This window comes from Chelonoidis abingdonii, chromosome 8 (genome assembly GCF_003597395.2).
Source record: "Chelonoidis abingdonii isolate Lonesome George chromosome 8, CheloAbing_2.0, whole genome shotgun sequence".
In the NCBI taxonomy this organism is placed as follows: Eukaryota; Metazoa; Chordata; order Testudines; family Testudinidae; genus Chelonoidis; species Chelonoidis abingdonii.
The window spans coordinates 33,385,821-33,404,641 of record NC_133776.1 but is presented as its reverse complement, the minus strand read 5'-3'; the positions used below and the strand labels follow the sequence as shown (position 1 = coordinate 33,404,641).

Sequence of the window (18,821 nt, the reverse complement as noted above, 5' to 3'; positions counted from 1 at the left end):
TGGGCAATCAGAGGGCAATTGTACACTGCATCAGGAAAGGCTTGTTCACACTGGGGAAAAAAGGTGTGTTCTTACCATGTTTTAGCTAACCCATTGTAATGACCACAAGGTAAAGTCTTAGTATAGAATAGGTAGTCTGTAGTATTCACATGTTTCAGCAGGTTAAGCTAAGCCCCTAGTGTTTACATCAACCAGCTAAAATTGGTTAAAACTAACTCTCTTACCTTCACTAGGATTTTAACATGGTTTAAAAAGACTCATTTTTCCTAGTGAAGACCTAGATCATGGCTGTTCAGTGTGGATGAGGCCCAAACGTTCAGGTGAATTACAACAGAAACTGGTAAAATAATTAGGAGTACAGTGGCACCTTAAAGACTCCATGCATCTGAAGAAGTGGGTTTTTTTACCCATGAAAGCTTATGCTCAAATAAATCTGTTAGTCTCCTCATTGTTTTTGTGGATATAGACTAACACGGCTATCCCTCTGACACTCAGTAAAATAATTAACATATAATACATTACTGACTAAAACGGTAGCCATTTGTTTGGCTATACTCATGGTTCAGTATTAAAAATGTTCAAGAGGCTCAATTTAGCCACATTTATTGTCTAAAGACAAAACACAACAATACGAAAGAGAGACATATGTACCCTCCTTCTGGGAAGCAATTCTTATCTCGCAGAATGTTCCCCTCACATAGAAAGTATGCTTCAAAAGATACACATTTCAACTAGTTGTATTTATAGTATGATTTTATAAGCTACACAACTCTTTACACATCACTTAAAGTTAAAGGCTGTATCTACACTAATGAGCTTGCAGTGGCACAGCTGTACTCATGCAGCTGTAAGATCGCTTGTGTAGCCGCTCTATGTCGGAAGGAGAGAGCTCTCCCGTCGACATAATAAAACCATCTCCACGAGCGGCAGTAGCTATGTCTGCGCGTGAATCTCTCCCTCTGACCACACCGGCGCTTCTGTCGGTGTAACTTACGTCGCTCAGGGTTGTTTTTTTCCACATCCCTGAGTGACATAAGTTATACTGACAAAAGTGGTAGTGTAGACATGGCCTAAGTTTAACCTTCTGGTTTCTGCCACTTTTGACCTTGGTACATTCCTATACTTTCCCATCTCTCTTTTTGAATACTAAATTCCAACTGTTGAGGAGTCACGAAAGTTCTCCCTAACAGTACTTAGTATACAATATTAATGTATCTTTGTTTTGACAAGTTTCTTATTTTTTAATGCCAAAGCTGACTTCAGCTTTGCAATGTTGTGGGATCCCGGCTGTGAGTGAAAAGAATCATGGGAAGAGTATAATACATTCAGACAACATAACTTCCCAATGTCTATGCATATCATACCGATGAATTTGGTTATACTATGCCTTACATATGTATATTGGCTAACAATCTCTTCAAGATCCAGTACAAACTAACTAATCCTCATTCAATTACTTCCAAGGAACGGTATAAGTATCTTTATTTTACAAATGGGGAACTGAGAGTAAGGTCACTTCTTCAAAGCCATAAACAACCCAGTAGCAAAGAACTAAAGAAGTTCCTGGCTACCAAACTCATTAAATCTTTCTCCTCCCACAACCCAAAAGCAGCTGCTCTTTCTTCTCTCTCTCTCTCAAAAAAAGAATGGAGGAGTACTTGTGGCACCTTAGAGACAAATAAATTTGTTAGTCTCTAAGGTGCCACAAGAACTCCTTGTTCTTTTTGCTGATACAGACTAACACGGCTACCGCTCTGAAACCTTTCTTCTCTCAAAGATTCCAATCCTTAGCAATCATGTTCCACTATCTTCTCTGGCTGCAGAGGATTGTGGGATTGGGGTAAAGTAAGCAGCAGCCAAGTAGATGTTACTGTGAGTAGAACGATATTGGAGGCACACATGATGCTACTGCTATGGGTGCTAGATTGGGGTGCTTTGGATAGATGATGTATGTGAAGAGTCATCCAACTCCCTACCTTTATGACTGCTTGGTTTTCCAAAGGACTCTCACCATATCTCTCTTCAGTTCCAGGAGAAGCACTGCTCAAAAAAAGTTTGTAGCCAGTTGACTGTTGTGAGCAGTGACTACTTGTGCATGTTCCAAACTATGAAGGAGTACTACCCCCAGAACTGAGTAGGAAGGGCAGAGAGCAAGAAGTCACAGTAGAGATGGAGAGCTCCTACAAGAGGTCAGAGTAAGCTTCTACTTTCCTCTCCTTCTTAGGTTTACCTAAGTCCTCCTGGCAAGGCTCCAAAGTGGATATGATAACTGATACATCAAACTATTTTGCCTCAGCAGGTTTAGCGGAGCCCAGAAGATTTAACAGAGCCACTTTGTGGTGGCTGATCTAGTTTGCACCTTTCTGTGCTGGTTTCCACCTTTTGCTTCAGGATCTAACATTTCTAAAAAAAATTGTTGCTAGCCATTATGGCTGCAAAGTTCAAAATATAAAGTTGATATAAATTAATATGGTGAGTTTTGCCTGAGTGGGAAGACAAGATGAAACAATAGCTCTGTGAGAAGTTAGGACTGTTCCTATTAATCGCAACGATGTGTTCACCACCACTGGTCTTCAGAATTATTTAAATACCATCTTTAAGTATTTTACTGCTGATCGAAAAACACATAAAAGAAGAGGGATGAGGATATTATAAAGATCTGCACACTAACATAAATAAAATAAAATGTCAATGTCGTGGGTTGTGGATGGCACTTTGGAGCTTCAATGAACCATCTTTTATCATGAATTTAAATATTGTGATCAAATCTGTGACTAAGTGGCCCAAAAATTACTAAACATCTAGCTGCAATAGTACTTTAAAATATTTTAAGCCACTGATTTAATACTTTAGCCCCTTTGACAGCAGGCTTTTTTCTGAATGAACTCTTTGCTCCCCTGGTTCTTTAAAAAAAAGAAAGACTTTCTGGTCTAGGCTGGAGAAGAATGGGATTTGCCTACCACTTCCTCTTTGGCAGTTTATGTCCCACCTTCTGTTCACCTGCAGCAACTGCACTGTGGTACCTAACCTTTGACCTGAAGGATAGGCATGTTGGTCCTTTGTTTCTGTGCTGATATGTGCTGCTAGACACACCACCTACTATGCCACTATGAGACCTACCTATAGAGAAGAAAGAAATACCTGTACAGTGTCCAGCCTCTTACTGACCTGGGAAGTGGAATCAAGAATTGAAGATACCTTACTAAAAGATGCATAGTTCCAATGGCTAGAATGATAATTTGCTCTTATTGAAGTAAGATTTTTTTTGTTTTCATTACAATATAAACAAGAAACAACAAAAGTTGTGAACCACAGTAAAATCAGAACTGTATTTAGAGTATGTATGTGTTTGTGCAGTTATTCCCCCCGGCCCCCAATTTTGAGATCCAAGATTGAATTTAGATTAGTTCTGTGGATCTTACATGGAGACTTTAATCCAGAAAAAAGAAACATCCATCATCAACAAATTGAGTCTCTCCTCAACTTTAGAATTCTTAAACAGGGGACATTGGACACATACAAAAGAAACTAAATTTCAAGTACACTTTGGCCCCAGTTCAGCATAACACTTAAGGATATGTTTACCTTTAAGCATAATAGTAGTCCTATTCAGTCATTCAGAAGAAGGTACCTACACATACAGTGGTATTCAATGCCTAAAGTTAACAAGCATTTCACTGCTGAACCATCTGGATCCATGGAAAAGAAGCCCTCGAAGAATTCCACCATGATTTTAACAATTTCGATCCCACCATCAACCTTAGCCTAGACCAATCCACAAAAGTGGTCCATTTCCTAGACACTACTGTGCTAATAAGTGATGGTCACATAAACGCCACCCTATATCAGAAACCTACTGACCGCTATACTTACCTACATGCCTCCAGCTTCCATCCGACACACTACAGTGGATCCATTGTCTAACAGCACAAGCTCTAAGATAGCAACAGCATTTGCTGCAGTCCCTTGACAAGAGATCTTGTAGGGTGTTTGTCTCTATCAAGCATTCTTAAAACTACAATACCTACCATGCTGAAGTGAAGAAACAGATTGACAGAGCCAGAAAATACCCAAAGTCACCACTACAGACAGGGCCACAACAAAGAAAAATAACAGAACGCCACGAGCCGTCACCTCAGCCCAACAAAACCCGCCAGTGCAATCATCAAAAGATCAACACCTATTCTGAAGATGAAACCCTCAATCTCTAGAACTTGGGAGACAGACAGTCCCTCGCTCACAGAGCAAGGCCCCCAAACCTTGAAGCAAATACACAGTCAGAACCGCAACACACATACAACTCTATGAACACTAAGCCAGGAATCTATTCCTTGCAAACAAAGCCCAATGCCAACTCTGACACGGTATCTATTCAAGTGACCCCTACATGGGAACGTACTCACATCAGCTCCGCACAAAGGTGCGCTGTTCACCTCCACTATCTACCAACATGATATATGCCATCATGTGCCGCAATGCCTCTCTGCCATATACATGTGCCAAACTGGACAGTCTCTATGCAAAACAATAAAATCGACAACAAATTCTGCATCACGGATATAACTACATCAAAATCAAGTGGGAAGACACTTCAACCTCTTTTAACCACTCAGGACAGACTTGAGGGTGGACAATTTTACACAATTAAACTCAAAAACAGACTCCAAGAGACTGCTGAACTTGAATAAATATGCAAATTAGATCAATTAACTTAGGTTTGACAAAGGACTGGAATAGTTGGGCCATACACTAATTGAATCATTTCTCCGTTTAAAGTATCTCACTCTATGGCCATCCTCAATTACCTTCAAGTTTTTTTTTCCCCTGCTGATGATAGCTCACCTCATTTGATGGTCTCTTTACAATTGGTATGGCTACTTCCACCTTTCATGTTCTCTGTATGTAATAAATTATCTCCTTGCTGTAGTATGTCCCAGTCTATGCATCTGAATAGTGGGCTGTATTCCCATGAAAGCTTAATGCTTCAAATAAATGTGTTAGGTCCTCTTAGGTGCCTCAAGTACCCTCCTGTTCTTTTTGCACGATACGAGACTAACGACGCGTGCTAACTCTGGAAAACTGCTGAATCAGTTTTACAGAAGCCAACAAGTTTAAGTGGACTCTCTTAGAAACCCAGTAACTATTGAAATGTCCTATTGAGAGATCAATAAACTGGTTGCAAATTGTAATAAATATTAGAAAAATTCCTAATTGATAAGGTTAAACAGACAACCGACAGAGACTTACCAATTAGTAGCAGATCTGAGACAAATCCTATGGACCTTCTTCCTGTGATTGTTCCTGCTTATTTTCAGATGAGGTGAGTTTAGACTGGGTTTTTAAGTTTGCCTTTAAAACCCTAAGGTTTTTTTTTTTGAATCTCATAAGTAACAGATTTTTTGTTAGTTTGAGCAGGATTTGGCTTAACCTAAAGAGCAAATGGCTTAGACTAAACGTGAGCCTCGAGCTTCAATGTGGATAACTTCAGATGGATGTAGGGAAATTCACCATGGGCAGGTATATATGCTAGCAAGCAGCTAGAGATAACCGAACGACGTTAGTTCAGCTCAGTGGAGGATGAGGCCCATGGTTCTAGCAGCTGTAGGTGTAAAACCAGAGAGAGAAACTGTTCCTGTAGTTGGCACCATTCAAGTCTTTGTTCAGCCTGAAGCTGATAGTGTCAAATTTGCAGATGAACTGAAGCCTTAGCCAGTTTCTCTTTGAAGTCTGGTCCTTGAAAGATTTTGCGCTGCAGATGGCCACCTTACAGGTCTCGCTATACGTGTGGCCAGGGAGGTTGAAGTGCTCTCACTAAACATGGTTTTTTCGTTATATTGCCATTCTAATACTGAGTTGATGTCCGAGTTATCTTTTCCATAGCGAGGCCCATGAGGATTCTATAGCTCCTGCATCTATTTATAATTTATAATCTATACATATTGGTGGATGGGCAAGGCAGATGGCTACAGTAAAGTACTGAGAAACAGGGTATGTTAGCGCCCCAGGCCTAAACAAATGCCCTAGTACCTGGTAAACCAAATGGCAGTGCTCCAGGTTAATCAAGGCCACCTGGACCAATTAGATCTCTAACAGAAGGCAGTAGAGATAGTCTACTTTAATTAGCACACCTGCAGCCACATCAACGGCTAGCAATCAGGGCCACCTGGTTTAAAAAGGAGCTGCACTCCAGTCAGGCAGGAGGAGCAGAGGAAGAAGGAGGTGGTAGAGGGAGCTGGGACAGAGTCAAGGAGCTGAGAGTGAGAGAGTGGTACTGCTGGAGGAATTGAGGAGGACAAGCATTTATCGACACAAAGGAGAAGGTCTGTGGTGAGCGATAAGAAGGTGTTTTGGAGGAGGCCATAGGAAGTAGCCCAGGGAGTTGTAGCTGTCCATGCAGCTGTAACAGAGCGCACTATAGGAAAACAAAGCTGCAATCCACAGGCCCGGGCTGGAACTGAGTAGAGGTGGGCCCGGGTTCCCCCCAAACCTCCCAACTCCTGATCAGACACAGGAGGAGCTGACCCAGACTGTGGGTTCCACAAGAGGGGAAGATCACTGAGGTGAACAAATCCGCCAATAAGCGCAGGACCCACCAAAGTAGAGGAGGAACTTTGTCACAATATATATATATAAGTAATGTACTCAGCTTTTATCTGAAGGGCTTGTAACCAGGCTTGTAACCCTAAATCTGTGTACAAAACCAATCCTTTCAACTGGAATCACAGTTTTTGGCCAATAAAAAGGAGAAAATAAACGGTAATAATACTTAGCTCCTATACAGCACTTTTAGTTCATAGATTTCAATGCTTTATGAAAGAAAGGTGAACATCAGTATCCTCAAAAAGAACAGGAGTACTTGTGGCACCTTAGAGGCTAACAAATTTATTTGAGCATAAGCTTTCATGGGCCAATTAAGTTACCTCTCAGAGTTGGTAAGACAACTCCCACCTTTTCATGCTCTCTGTATGTCTGTATATATATCTTCTCAATATATGTTCCATTCCATGCATCCGAAGAAGTGGGCTGTAGCCCACGAAAGCTTATGCTCAAATAAATGTTAGTCTCTAAGGTGCCACAAGTACTCCTGATCTTTCTGCGGATACAGACTAACATGGCTGCTACTCTGAAATCAGTATCCTCATATTACAAATGGAGAAACTGAGGCAGAGAAAGGGAAAGTAACTGGATTTAAGTCACAGCAGGCTAGTGACTGTGCTGGGAAACCAGAATCCAGGTCTCCTGACTCTCAGTTTAGTTCTCCATGTACCTGTCTACACAGCCTTTCATCTCTGAAACAAATGTACTAGAACAAATGTTTTATTATTAATTTTAAAAGGGACACTTTTAGATTTGACTCAAGGTTTATGTTTTGTTTAAAAAAGTTTCAAAGGCCAGGAGAAATTTTTTAAATAGATAAAGCAAGAACTTAAGAATGGCCCTACTGGGTCAGACCAAAGGTCAATCTAGCCCAGTATCCTGTCTTTGGGCACCTGGCACTGGCCACTGTCACAGAGGAAATGAACAGAACAGGCAACCATCAAGCAATCCATCCCCTGTCACCCATTCCCAGCTTCTGGCAAACAGAGGTTAGGGACACCATTTCTGCCCATCTGGCTAATAGCCATTGATGGACCTATCCCCCATGAATTTATCTAGTTATTTTTGAACGCTGTTATGGTCTTCGCCTTCACAACATTCTCTGGAGTTCCACAGGTTGACTGTGCGTTGGGAAAGCAACATTGTGATCATCTATGTAGAACACAGGCCATAGGACTTCCCTGACTTAATTTCTGTTCGAACTGCAGCATATCTTTTAGAAAAAACATGCAATCTTGATTTAAAAATTGCCAGTGATGGAGAATTCTTCACAATTTTTGGTAATTTGTTCCAATGATTAATCACCCCCACTGTTTACCTTATTTCCAGTCTAAATTTGTATAGCTTCAACTTTCAGCCACTGGATCTTGCTATATCTTTGTCTGCGAGACTGAAGAGCCATTATCAAATTTTGTTCTCCACATAGGTACTTGTAGATTGTAATCAAGTCATCCTTAATCTTTTCTTTATTAAGATAAATAGATTCAGCTTTTATAGTCTATCAGTCTGTCTGTAAGGTATGTTTTTCAATCCTTTAAATACACTCATGGCTTTTCCTTCCAATTTATCAATTTCCTTCTTGAATTGTGGCTAGCAGAATGAGCCACAATATTCCAGTAGCAACTGCAAGTGCCAAACAAAGAGGTACTGTGACTTCCCTACTCCTATGCCACATTCCCCTGTTTATACATTCAAGGACAGCATTAGCCCTTTTGTCAAACGACTGCAGTTGAAACTCACATTAATTGATAATCCACCATGACTTTTCAGGTCTTTTTCTGAGTTACTGCTTCCAAGGATAGAGCCCATGATCCAGAAAATATAGCTTACATCTGGGAACAACAAATCTATCTCCTTACAGGTTCCTAAAATCTCATGCTTCAGGGCTTCAGCTGATCACCTGCAGGATCCAGGAAGGAATTTTCTCTCCCATCCTAGTCCATTGTGGGTGGTGGGTTTTTTTGTTTTTTGTTTTCCTTTTGCCTTCCTATTCGCATCAGGAATGATCACAGTTGGAGGTAAGAGACTGGACCGGGTAAGCCAATGCACTCAGGTGATACTCAACATTCTCTCTCTCGGCTGGATGATTCCTGCTCACATGCTACAGGTCTAACTGATTGATAGAGGTGGAGTTGGGAAGGAATTTCCCCCCAGGTTAGATTGGCTGTGATGGTGTGGTTTTTTTGCCTCCTCTGAATCATGTGGTTGCAGGTCACTTGCCAGATCATCTAGGTATCTCTCACTTAACTCCCTGACATTGCACTTGGGTAGTGGGGCACCTCGGTCCCTCTTATGCTTTGCCTGTGGCACATAATTGGTTAGTCTCCTAAAGGCTGTCATACTTTGGTCTAATTCGGTTGCTGGGTTTGGTGTGTGGGTGGTGGCCTGTGATATACAAGAGATTAGACTAGATGATCGGGGGGTACCTTCTGGACTTAAACTCAATGACTCTATAGCTCTGTTTGGCTGTATTAAACTCATTTTGTTTTTTGCACCCAGCTTACCGGATGGTTCTCTCTCATTCTTATTAAGTGCTCTTCATTATTTACTACTTCCCCCAATCTTTGTGTAATCTTCAAATTTGATCAGTGATGATTTTTTTCTAGGTCACTGATAAAAAATGTTAGCGTAGGGCCAGGAACCACTCCTTGCAGAATTCCTCCATCCAACCCTGACCAAAAAAAATGAATGCGTCCACACAACCAACGCCGTTCTGTCGACCTAAAGGGCTCTTAAAATCAACTTCTGTACTCCTCCCCGGCGAGGGGAGTAGCACTAAAATCGACTTTGCTGGGTCGAATTTGGGGTAGTACAGATGCAAATCGATGTTATTGGCCTCCGGGACCTATCCCAGAGTGCTCCATTGTGACCGCTTTGGACAGCACTTTGAACTCTGACGCACTAGTGAGGTACACAGGAAAAGCCCTGAGAACTTTTTAATTTCATTTCCTGTTTGGTCAGCGTGGCAAACCCAGCAGCACTCAGCAGCACAGGTGACCATGCAGTCCCAGAATTGCAAACAAGCTCCGAAAGGAAGACCAAAAGCCTTTGCAGAAGGTTTCTGGGGAGGACTGCCTTATTTTATCCTCCACAGTAGGACACTTTACTACTCCAAGCCAGTAGCAAGTATTCTAGAATCATTGCAGCACAAAGCATAGCAGCGAATGGTCCTGGGTTTTGGTTGCATGCAAGCAACATCCGGTCTATATCTTTCTGTGTTAGCCTCAGTAGAGTGATATCATTCATGGTCACCTGGTTTGTAGCCCTGAGGATTAATCTGTTGGTCTGTATAAATGTCTTTCTTATGAATTTAAGTATTTGATGTAACAGGCTTATAGAGTTATATTAAGAATAAGTTTGGCTGAAATGCAAGAAACCTACAGGTCAAACATCCTGTATGACGCTTCAGCAACTTCAGCACATTTTGGGATTCTTACTCAGAAAAGTGATAAGACAAAATACCTCCGCAGATGTCTGGAGACCTTTAACTGTACCAATAACAATAAAGGGTGGAAAAAGGGGGGTTTTGCCCACAAATCTAACAAGTACACCTCAAATGCGTACATACCTGTCATTCATATGCACATACATGTTAGCCTATGGGGCAAACATACCCTAACATTTCCGTGGGGGAAAGATGAAATCTGGGCATAAGAGAAAGGATTTCCAACTAATGCTCTATAAAAAGGTGAGACAATTCACCATTAGACAGGCAATTTTACCCATCTATCTGCTCCTGTCTACTCTCCATTGCCTTCACCTACATATCAATGTTACCCATCTACGATGGCTGTTAACTATTAATAGGCCGCAGTATTATTTCTTTTCAAAACTAAGTGAAAAGGGATTTAATGTCCCTTATGTTTTTATTTTAGTTAAAGCATTTAGCATATACAGAGTTAAATTAGAACGCAAACAATTTTGCAGTAACTTCCTCTGCCAGAGGTGTGGAAAAACGTCAAGATGTTGCTGCACCAAGAGTGTGGGTATTCAAGTTTGCATAAATCATAAATATAGATCTTAAAGAACTATAATATTTGTAACTTTGTAATCCTGAACTGTTTTAACATTTGCTTATCGTTTCATTGATTTTAATAAAAAGGTCTTTATGACTATATTTGTCTCAGTGTAAGCTCCTGTTATAAACTCTGTAAAGCCTGACTCAGGACGAACTTTATCTTCTGGTCAAACATATTGGCGAGCCAAACCCATACTAATTAATATCCAATAATTATTATTACTATTAATTAAAATTTAATTAATCAAATAAAAGTATATTAAGTGGATAAATTACATCAACACTACTAACATACCCCAAATCGGCTACACGTTGAAATAGCAGAAATTTTGTAAGGAAACAGTAAAAGGACTCCGTTCATGCTGGGCTGTTTGTGCTTGGCTAAAAGGGATCATCCCAGAGAATAGCCACGTGGCAGGGGAAAGGGGTGAAGGGCTCATCCTGGAGAATAGCCACGCAGCGGGGAAAGGGATCATCCCAGAGAATAGCTGTGTGGTGGGGTGGGGGTAGGGTGACGAGATATCCTGATTTTATAGAGGCAGTCTCGATTTTTGGGTCTTTTTCTTATATAGGCTCCTATTACCCCCCAGCCCAGTCCCGATTTTTCACATTTGCTGTCTGGTCATGCTAGGTGGGGGTAGGTGTGTACTGCACATCTACCTGAATACTGCAGACCCTCCTTTTAAATGTGAAACCCAACCCATTGCTTGCTCTGGGAAAGGAGAGCGCGGCAGTTTGAAAACATTCCCACATGTTATGAAAGCATAAGAAGCCAACTCCACATACCAAAAAGGTTACCATGGCTGCCTGGAAACTGAATACTGTTGCCAAGCCACGTGTGATGTATCACCACACCGGCAGGCGCTCAATATAAAAGGCAAAATGCAACCTTGTACCTAAGCACAGGTGCTGTCTGCTGTGAATTGCTTGATTCACTGTGAAAAAGTCTCCCTTTTGTTCTCAGAAATGTATCACCTTAAATTTTACTCTCTCTTTTTATCTCCCCCCAGGTGCAAATGTTTCTATGCTCCCCCATAACCTCTGGGACTGAGATGATCACAGATTAGAAGGCAAAAAAAAAAAAAATGCGTCACAATGACATGTTTTCCAAGCTCATGCAGTCCTCCCGCATTGATAGGCACAGCTTAATGCACGGAGGCATTCAGTGGCAGAGGCCAGGAAAGAATTAAGTGAGCGTGAAGAGTGGAGGCAGGACACAATGCTGAGGCTAATGGGGGAGCAAATGAACACGCTGAAGCGTCTGTTGGGGGAGCAATTGGACATAATGAAGCGTCTGTTGGAGCTGCAAGAAAGCTAACAAGAGCACAAACCCCACCCCGCTCCATCCACTGTATAACCATATGCCCTCCTCCCCAAGTTCCATATCCGCCTCTCCCAGACGCCCAAGAATGTGGGAAAGGGGAGGCTCTGAGCACCCAGTCACTCCACTCTAGAGGATGGCCCAAGCAATAGAAGACTGTCATTCAAACAGTTTGATTTTTAGTGTGGCTTCAATAAGCAATGTGGCCTTGTCCTTCCCTCCTCCCCCACTACACCCGGCTACCCTGTCTTATCTCATATTTTTTTAATTAATAAAGAAATAATGCATGGTTTCAAAACAATAGTTACTTTATTTCAGAGTGGGGAGGGTGGTTGGCTTACAGAGAATTAAAGTCAACAAAGAGGACGGGTTTGCATCAAGGAGAAACACACACAACTGTCACACCAAAGCCTGGCCAGTCATGAAACTGGTTTTCAAAGCCTCTCTGATGTGCAGCGCACCTTGCTGTGCTCTTCTAATCGCCCTGGTGTCTGGCTCCTCAAAATGGGACGCCAGGTGATTTGCCTCAATCTCCCACCCCGCCATAAATGTCTCCCCCTTACTCTCACAGATATTATGGAGGACACAGCAAGCAGCAATAACAGTGGGAATGTTGGTTGCACTGAGGTCTGACCTAGTCAGCAAACAGTGCCAGTGAGATTTAAACATCCAAAGGCACATTCTACCACAATTCTGCACTTGCTCAGCCTATACCTGAACTGCTCCTTTCTACTGTCCAGGCTGCCTGTGTAAGACTTCATGAGCCACAGGATCAAGGGGTAGGCTGGTTCCCCAAGGATAACTATTGGCATTTCAACATCCCGAACAGTAATCTTCTGATCTGGGAAGTAAGTCCCTTCTTGCAGCTGCTCGATCTGTCCAGAGTTCCTAAAGATGCGAGCGTCATGCACCTTTCCCGACCATTCCATGTTGATGTCGGTGGAAATGTCCCTTGTGATCCACCAGTGCTTGCAGCACCATTGAGAAATACCCTTTGTGGTTTATGTACTGATTGGCAAGGTGGTCCGGTACCAAGATGGGGATATGTATTCTGTCTATCCCCCCACCACAGTTAGGGAACTCCATTGCAGCAAAGCCATACAGTATGACCTGCACACTTCCCAGAGTCACTACTCTTGATAACAGAACTTCAATGACTGTATTGGCTACTTGGATCACAGCAACCCCTGATTCCTGGCTGACTGGTAGCAGTCAGGCATTGCAAGCTTCCACAGGGCTATCACCACTCGCTTCTCAACTGTTAGGGCAGCTCTCATCTTGGTATTCCTGCACTTCAGGGTGGGGGAAAGCAACTCACAGAGTTCCAGGAAAGTGGCCTTATGCATGCCAAAGTTTCGCAGCCACTGTGAATCATCCCATACCCTCAACACTATGTGGTCCCACCAGTCTGTGCTTGTTTGCCTGGTCCAGAATCGGCGTTCTACTGTATCAACCAGCCCCAGTGCCGCTATGATGTCCCAATTGCCATAGCCCATGCTTTCAGGAACGTCTGTGTCCATGTCCTCATCAAAATCCTCCTCTTAGCCAGGTTCTGCATATTCTCCAGGATAATGCGCGAGGTGTTTACAATACTCACAACAGCAGTGGTGACGGTGAGCTGAGCGGGCTCCATGCTTGCCGTGGTATGGCATCTGCATGGGTAACCCAGGAAAAAAGGTGCAAAACGATTGTCTGCCGTTGCTTTTGCGGGGGAGGGGGAGTGACTGACAACATGTATCCGAAACCACACGCAACAATAGTTTTGCCCCATCAGACATTGGCATTAGGAGCTTAACCCAGAATTCTAATAGGCAGCAGAGACTGCAGGAACTGTGGGATGGATACCCACAGTGCACCGCTAGCCACGGAAGTGAGGATGCACTCCGCGGACTTAATGTGCTTAGTGTGGACATACGCAATTGAGTGTATAAAATCAATTTCCAAAAATCATCTTCTATAAAATCAACCTAATTTTGTAGTGCAGACACACCCTAAGTCTTACTGAAAGTCAGTGGAACTTAGGTGCTTAAGTCTCTTTTGCCCTCAAGATATAAAAACAGTTCCATGCTGCTTTGCTATGCCGATATTTATAGGGCCCTCATCACTGTCTATGCAAACTAAATGCTAAGAGTAAGTTCCATAATAGTGTGAATTACATCAAAATGTTGTATTCTGTTTTATTCCTTAACTGTGTAAGATATTACTACAGCAGCTAGGGAAACATTTTCTAAATTTATGCTCTTACATCAACTGTATTCATTTTGATGTTTTGATGGCTTTTCTCCATGATGTGAACTGATGTGTTTACTCTTTTCTTAGCATATGTTCAGTTAAAATTAAGTTCTGAGTCTATTCTATTTATAAAAAATATTGCTTAAAGAAATAGCTTTATAATAAAGAAAAACCTATATGATGATCAATATCTTTAATTGTAAACTGTTGCATTTTTGGCTAATTTTAGTTAGCTCAGTGCTGTGCTTGCCAGAGTATGTGTACTGAAGATGGTAGAAGATAATCACTCTCAAGGGAATAGATGTTTCAGGCTGCAGAAGAAATATCTCCATGAAAAGCTATGGAGGTGGGGTGTGTATTTTTATTAAAAGGGTGGAGGCAGACTCACAAAGGTTAACATTAAATTTTGCTTTTAAAAAGTCTCAAGAAAACATAGAAGAGTTAACAAGGTAGACGATAACCTCCTCTTCAAGTTTGCTTGAATTTTTCATTGTGACAAAAAACTAGAGGGATTTAACTGTGGACTTAGGTTTTATGAACTGTCTCCAAAAATTGAGTTACCATGTCAGCAGATAGATAAGGTAAGAAGCTGGCTAGTAAAAAGCAAAGATTATTTTTGTGTGAAGTCAATTAGCAATGCCGTATGTTTAGGGTGACCAGATGCCCCAATTTCATAGGGACAGTCCCAATTTTTTGGGGCTTTGTCTTATATAGGTGCCTATTCCCCCACTCCACCCCCTGTCCCGATTTTTCACACTTGCTGACTGGTCACCCTGCATAGGTTTCAATATTACATGCAAGACCCATTTTATACACTATGTTGTCTAACCTTGGAGAGCACGTGTGTGCTTAGATGAGCGAGGTGACAGGGTGGTAAAAATGCTCAATTTATTTCTATGTTACAGCTTTCACTATTGCTATCATGGCCAAGAGTTGTGAATTACAGGTTCCATTTTTGCAAAAAACAAAAACAAACAAAAAAAATCATATGCACACACTGGGAGTGTGTTTGCAGAGCAGTGATTGTATTAACTCACTCTTTTTCTTTGCAATCACTCATGGCATCCACATAACAACACTTTTTTTGGTAAAAACATTCTAGCGCATCAATATAGCATGTCTTACAAAGTTCATTTCAGGAACTCTTGAAACACTAATTCCAAAATGCTCAGTACTACTCTAGGAGCAAGGCTTTTAGCTAACACCAAATGCAAGGCGCAGGACTAGCTATAGTACTTGTGGTTTCCTGTTCAACTTGGACAGAAATCACTGAAGACTATGGGTTTTGCAAACTAGAAACCATTACAACAAATTCTTGTAAAATGCCTTGGATGGCTGTTGTATATCATGTATTCCAAGCAATAGCTTACTACTACGTCTAGTTTATGCATGCAGCACTACTACTGTCCTATCCATTAAGAAATTGATCTGTTGCTGAAAATAGTTCTCAAAATGGATCCTCCTGAACCAGTGCTGTACACTGCTTAGCTAGTATAGACAACAACATACCATTTTTAGTACTGTTACAGATATAACAATAAGTTGAAAGTCAAGGCAAATAACAGAATTCCAGGCACACTCTCTCCTCTTGTGTGGAGGGAATGTTGCACATAAAAATATTCAACAGCAGCAGCAACATTCTGGAGGGGAAAAAATGTTTTTTTCAATACAATTTTGATTAAAAAATAAATGTCACGTAATAGATGTAGCTGCGTATTTTTGCACAAGGAGCCTCCACTCACTCTACAACATGTTGGTATGTATGCCCATATAGAATCTCTCCTGGGAGTGGTGTTATGGTAAAGTGCCAAGAATACTGTTCGCACTTCATTACCTGTGGATACAAGGGTGAGCACTTATGTCTCTTCAACTGCATTTATAGCTGGAAGAGTAGTTGCAGTGGTAGTTTGTACTTTCACTTTTAACCTTTTTATGTTAAGTAAACAGAAAGTCATCCATATAGTTACACAATGTAATGTTGCTCAGAGTTAGAGTACTTACCATTTGGGGTCCAACATTCACGTTTATTGGTCCTAAGGTTTTTGGCAAAATCTTAGCTGGGGAATTGGTGCTGGAAACTGGTAATGCAATTACTGAAATGTTACCTAAAGAAAAGTGATAAAAAAAACAGAATTCTAAATTATTCCGTTAAACAGTAAGCTATGAGTAATGCTTTAGTGAACTCTTTCTTATGTCAAATTTTGAAATACATGAGTTTCTTCTATTTCTTGTACTTTGTAAACATACCCTCACAAAAGGTCAAGGTCTTTTAACGAGACACTCCCAACTCACCAGGCCCCAGATTTTTACCTACCTTATAAGTTACATTTTAACTTATATACTTCCTGAAATAATATTCTCTTGACTCCACAAAAAAGAGGAACCCACTGGCTGCCACATACTTTAATATAAAAAGTTAAACTCATGGATGTGCCTACAAAAATAGACCCACATCTGGATGATTTTTTTTTGTACACTTATAGTGGGCTAGTGCTGTCATTGTAGTGTCACTTTACCAGGATGAGGGCTCTGCTCACAATGCAAGAGTGGTAGTTCCCATTGCAAACCATCACCAAATAGTTATCTGTTGGGCACCAATGCGGTGAGGGAAAGTCCAAAGTTGGTACTCCTGTCATGGAGATTTGCATGTCAATGCATACTCTATGATGGACAAGCTATTCGATCACAGAAGCATTTAAACAACTGAAACCCAATGTGCCCAATTTGCTCCACCCCCTGTTTTAATAAGCCCATGAGTATACTGACAGGAAGGATTAATGCTGATTGCTGATACAGACTTTTGTAGATGATTGGGGCAAGTTCCTGTATGTGTCCACAAGTGTCCATGCAAATTGCATATACCAGAATTTTGAAAAAAACTGTTTCTCCCTCTCCCCGTTGCCCCCACCCCAAAAGCATGCAACAAGCAGCATCCAAACAACATCTGAATATAGTGGTCTAGGTGACCTACTCATCTTACATCTCCACTTTCCCCATGGCTAATGAAACCAGTCCTAAACTTTTCTCTCCACCACCTTGATTCTTTTCCTTCAGCCTCTGAGTATGCTGTAACATACCTTATTCTAAAATCCCTTTGACCCATTATCTTTCTACTGCCCATCTCCCTTTGGCACAAAGGTCCTTGAGGATGCCCACCAATTGTCTTAACTTTCTCTGCTATAACTCTTTTATACCGTGTAATCCAGCTTCCACCTCTTCATGCCAATGAAACTGCTCTAACTCATGTCACTAACAACTTCCTGCTTCTCAAGCTTAAGGGCATCACCACCAGAGTTGTTCTCCTCAAGGTATCAACAACTTTCACCTCAACTGACTACTCCCATCATCTCCCACTTGCTCTCCTCTCTGGATTTTTACAATTCTGCACTCTCCTAGTTCTCTTTCTAGCTCATGAATCACGCATTTTGCTTCCACCTTTTCCAGTTCTATCGGAGTCCTTCAGGGTTCTATCTTCGTCCATACGGCCTCTCTTTTTCTCCCTCTATACTTTCGCATTAGGTGACTTCATCCATTTCCAGAGTTTTAGTTATAATCTTTAAGATGACAAATCTCAAATTTCTCGATACCTCTAATCTTTTTGTTTGTTGTTTGCATCTCAGTATGGCTCCTTCACATCACCTTCTTGATACATAGCCATCATCTCAAACTAACCATAACAAAACCATAAAAAATTTTGAATATCTCATCTTCCCTCTCTGGGTTTTTCCATAAACTGACAGATATCATCATCCTTTTACCAGGCTCATAATCTCAGTGTCATATGATTTGTCTCCTCCTTTGCTAATACATAGACAGGCTAATGCCAAAGCCTTCATCCTTAAGCCTTCACTAAAAGTTTCCTTCCCTCTTCATCTTCAAATTAAAATTCCTATCCATGTCAAGATCAATGTCTTCAATTCTGGCCTCTTGCCATGTCATTTCATCCTCTTCTAGGCTATACAAAATGCTATTTGTAAAAGCCATACTGCTTGCATGTTGCTCTAAGTCACTCTTCCTCATATTCCTTCACTGGCTTCCCTGCCTCCTTCCACATCATGTTCAAACATTCTATCTTCAACTGCAGGGCTGTAAACTCCTCTGCCTAGACCTCCATATTCATTTCCCACTACTCCCAATTCCTGTTATCTAAGCATTTCCCAAATCTCCCTTCCAAATGGTTGTTTTGTTTCCTTTACTCACTTGCCCTTGCTCATTCTTCCATGACTCCCTGATGCTCAGAACTTCCTCCCTTTCTGTACCTCATTTAAACCACACTTCTTCCATGAAAACTTTCAATGACAACATTTAACCAGAACATACACAAATGGGGGAGGGGAGACTGTGGTTACATACCTGTACTGTAACTGTTCTTCAAGATGTGATTCAAATGTGTATTTCACTCAGGTGTATGCACACCCAGCATGCTGGAATCACAGATCTTCCTGGCAGCAGTACCCAGTGGGGCTGTGCACGCACCCTGGAACTCTTGGGGCTCCTCCTAAGGCTATATAAGGATGGTGTTGCCCTGACCCCACTCAGTTCCTCTCAAATGAAACATGTCTCAAGACACCAAGGCAGAGGTGACAGGTCATGGAATACATATGTGAATCACCTCTTGAAGATATAATCATTTTTTCTTCTTTGAGTGGTTGC

The 18,821-nt window shown here is 41.4% G+C and overlaps 1 protein-coding gene across 6 annotated transcripts in view; it reads right to left on the bottom strand.

The window, feature by feature from the left end:
- Window positions 1-18,821, bottom strand: part of TFDP2 (transcription factor Dp-2) — a 172,971-nt gene that overhangs the window by 66,526 nt on the left and 87,624 nt on the right. For 5 of the 6 annotated variants that reach the window (XM_032765646.2, XM_075068491.1, XM_075068492.1 and 2 more), the window contains one exon: window positions 16,170-16,273. The exons of the other annotated variant lie outside the window; for it this stretch is intronic. In XM_032765646.2, coding sequence (XP_032621537.1) covers window positions 16,170-16,273 — 104 coding nt within the window. The remainder of the gene's footprint in view (window positions 1-16,169; window positions 16,274-18,821) is intronic. 6 annotated transcript variants of the gene reach the window in all.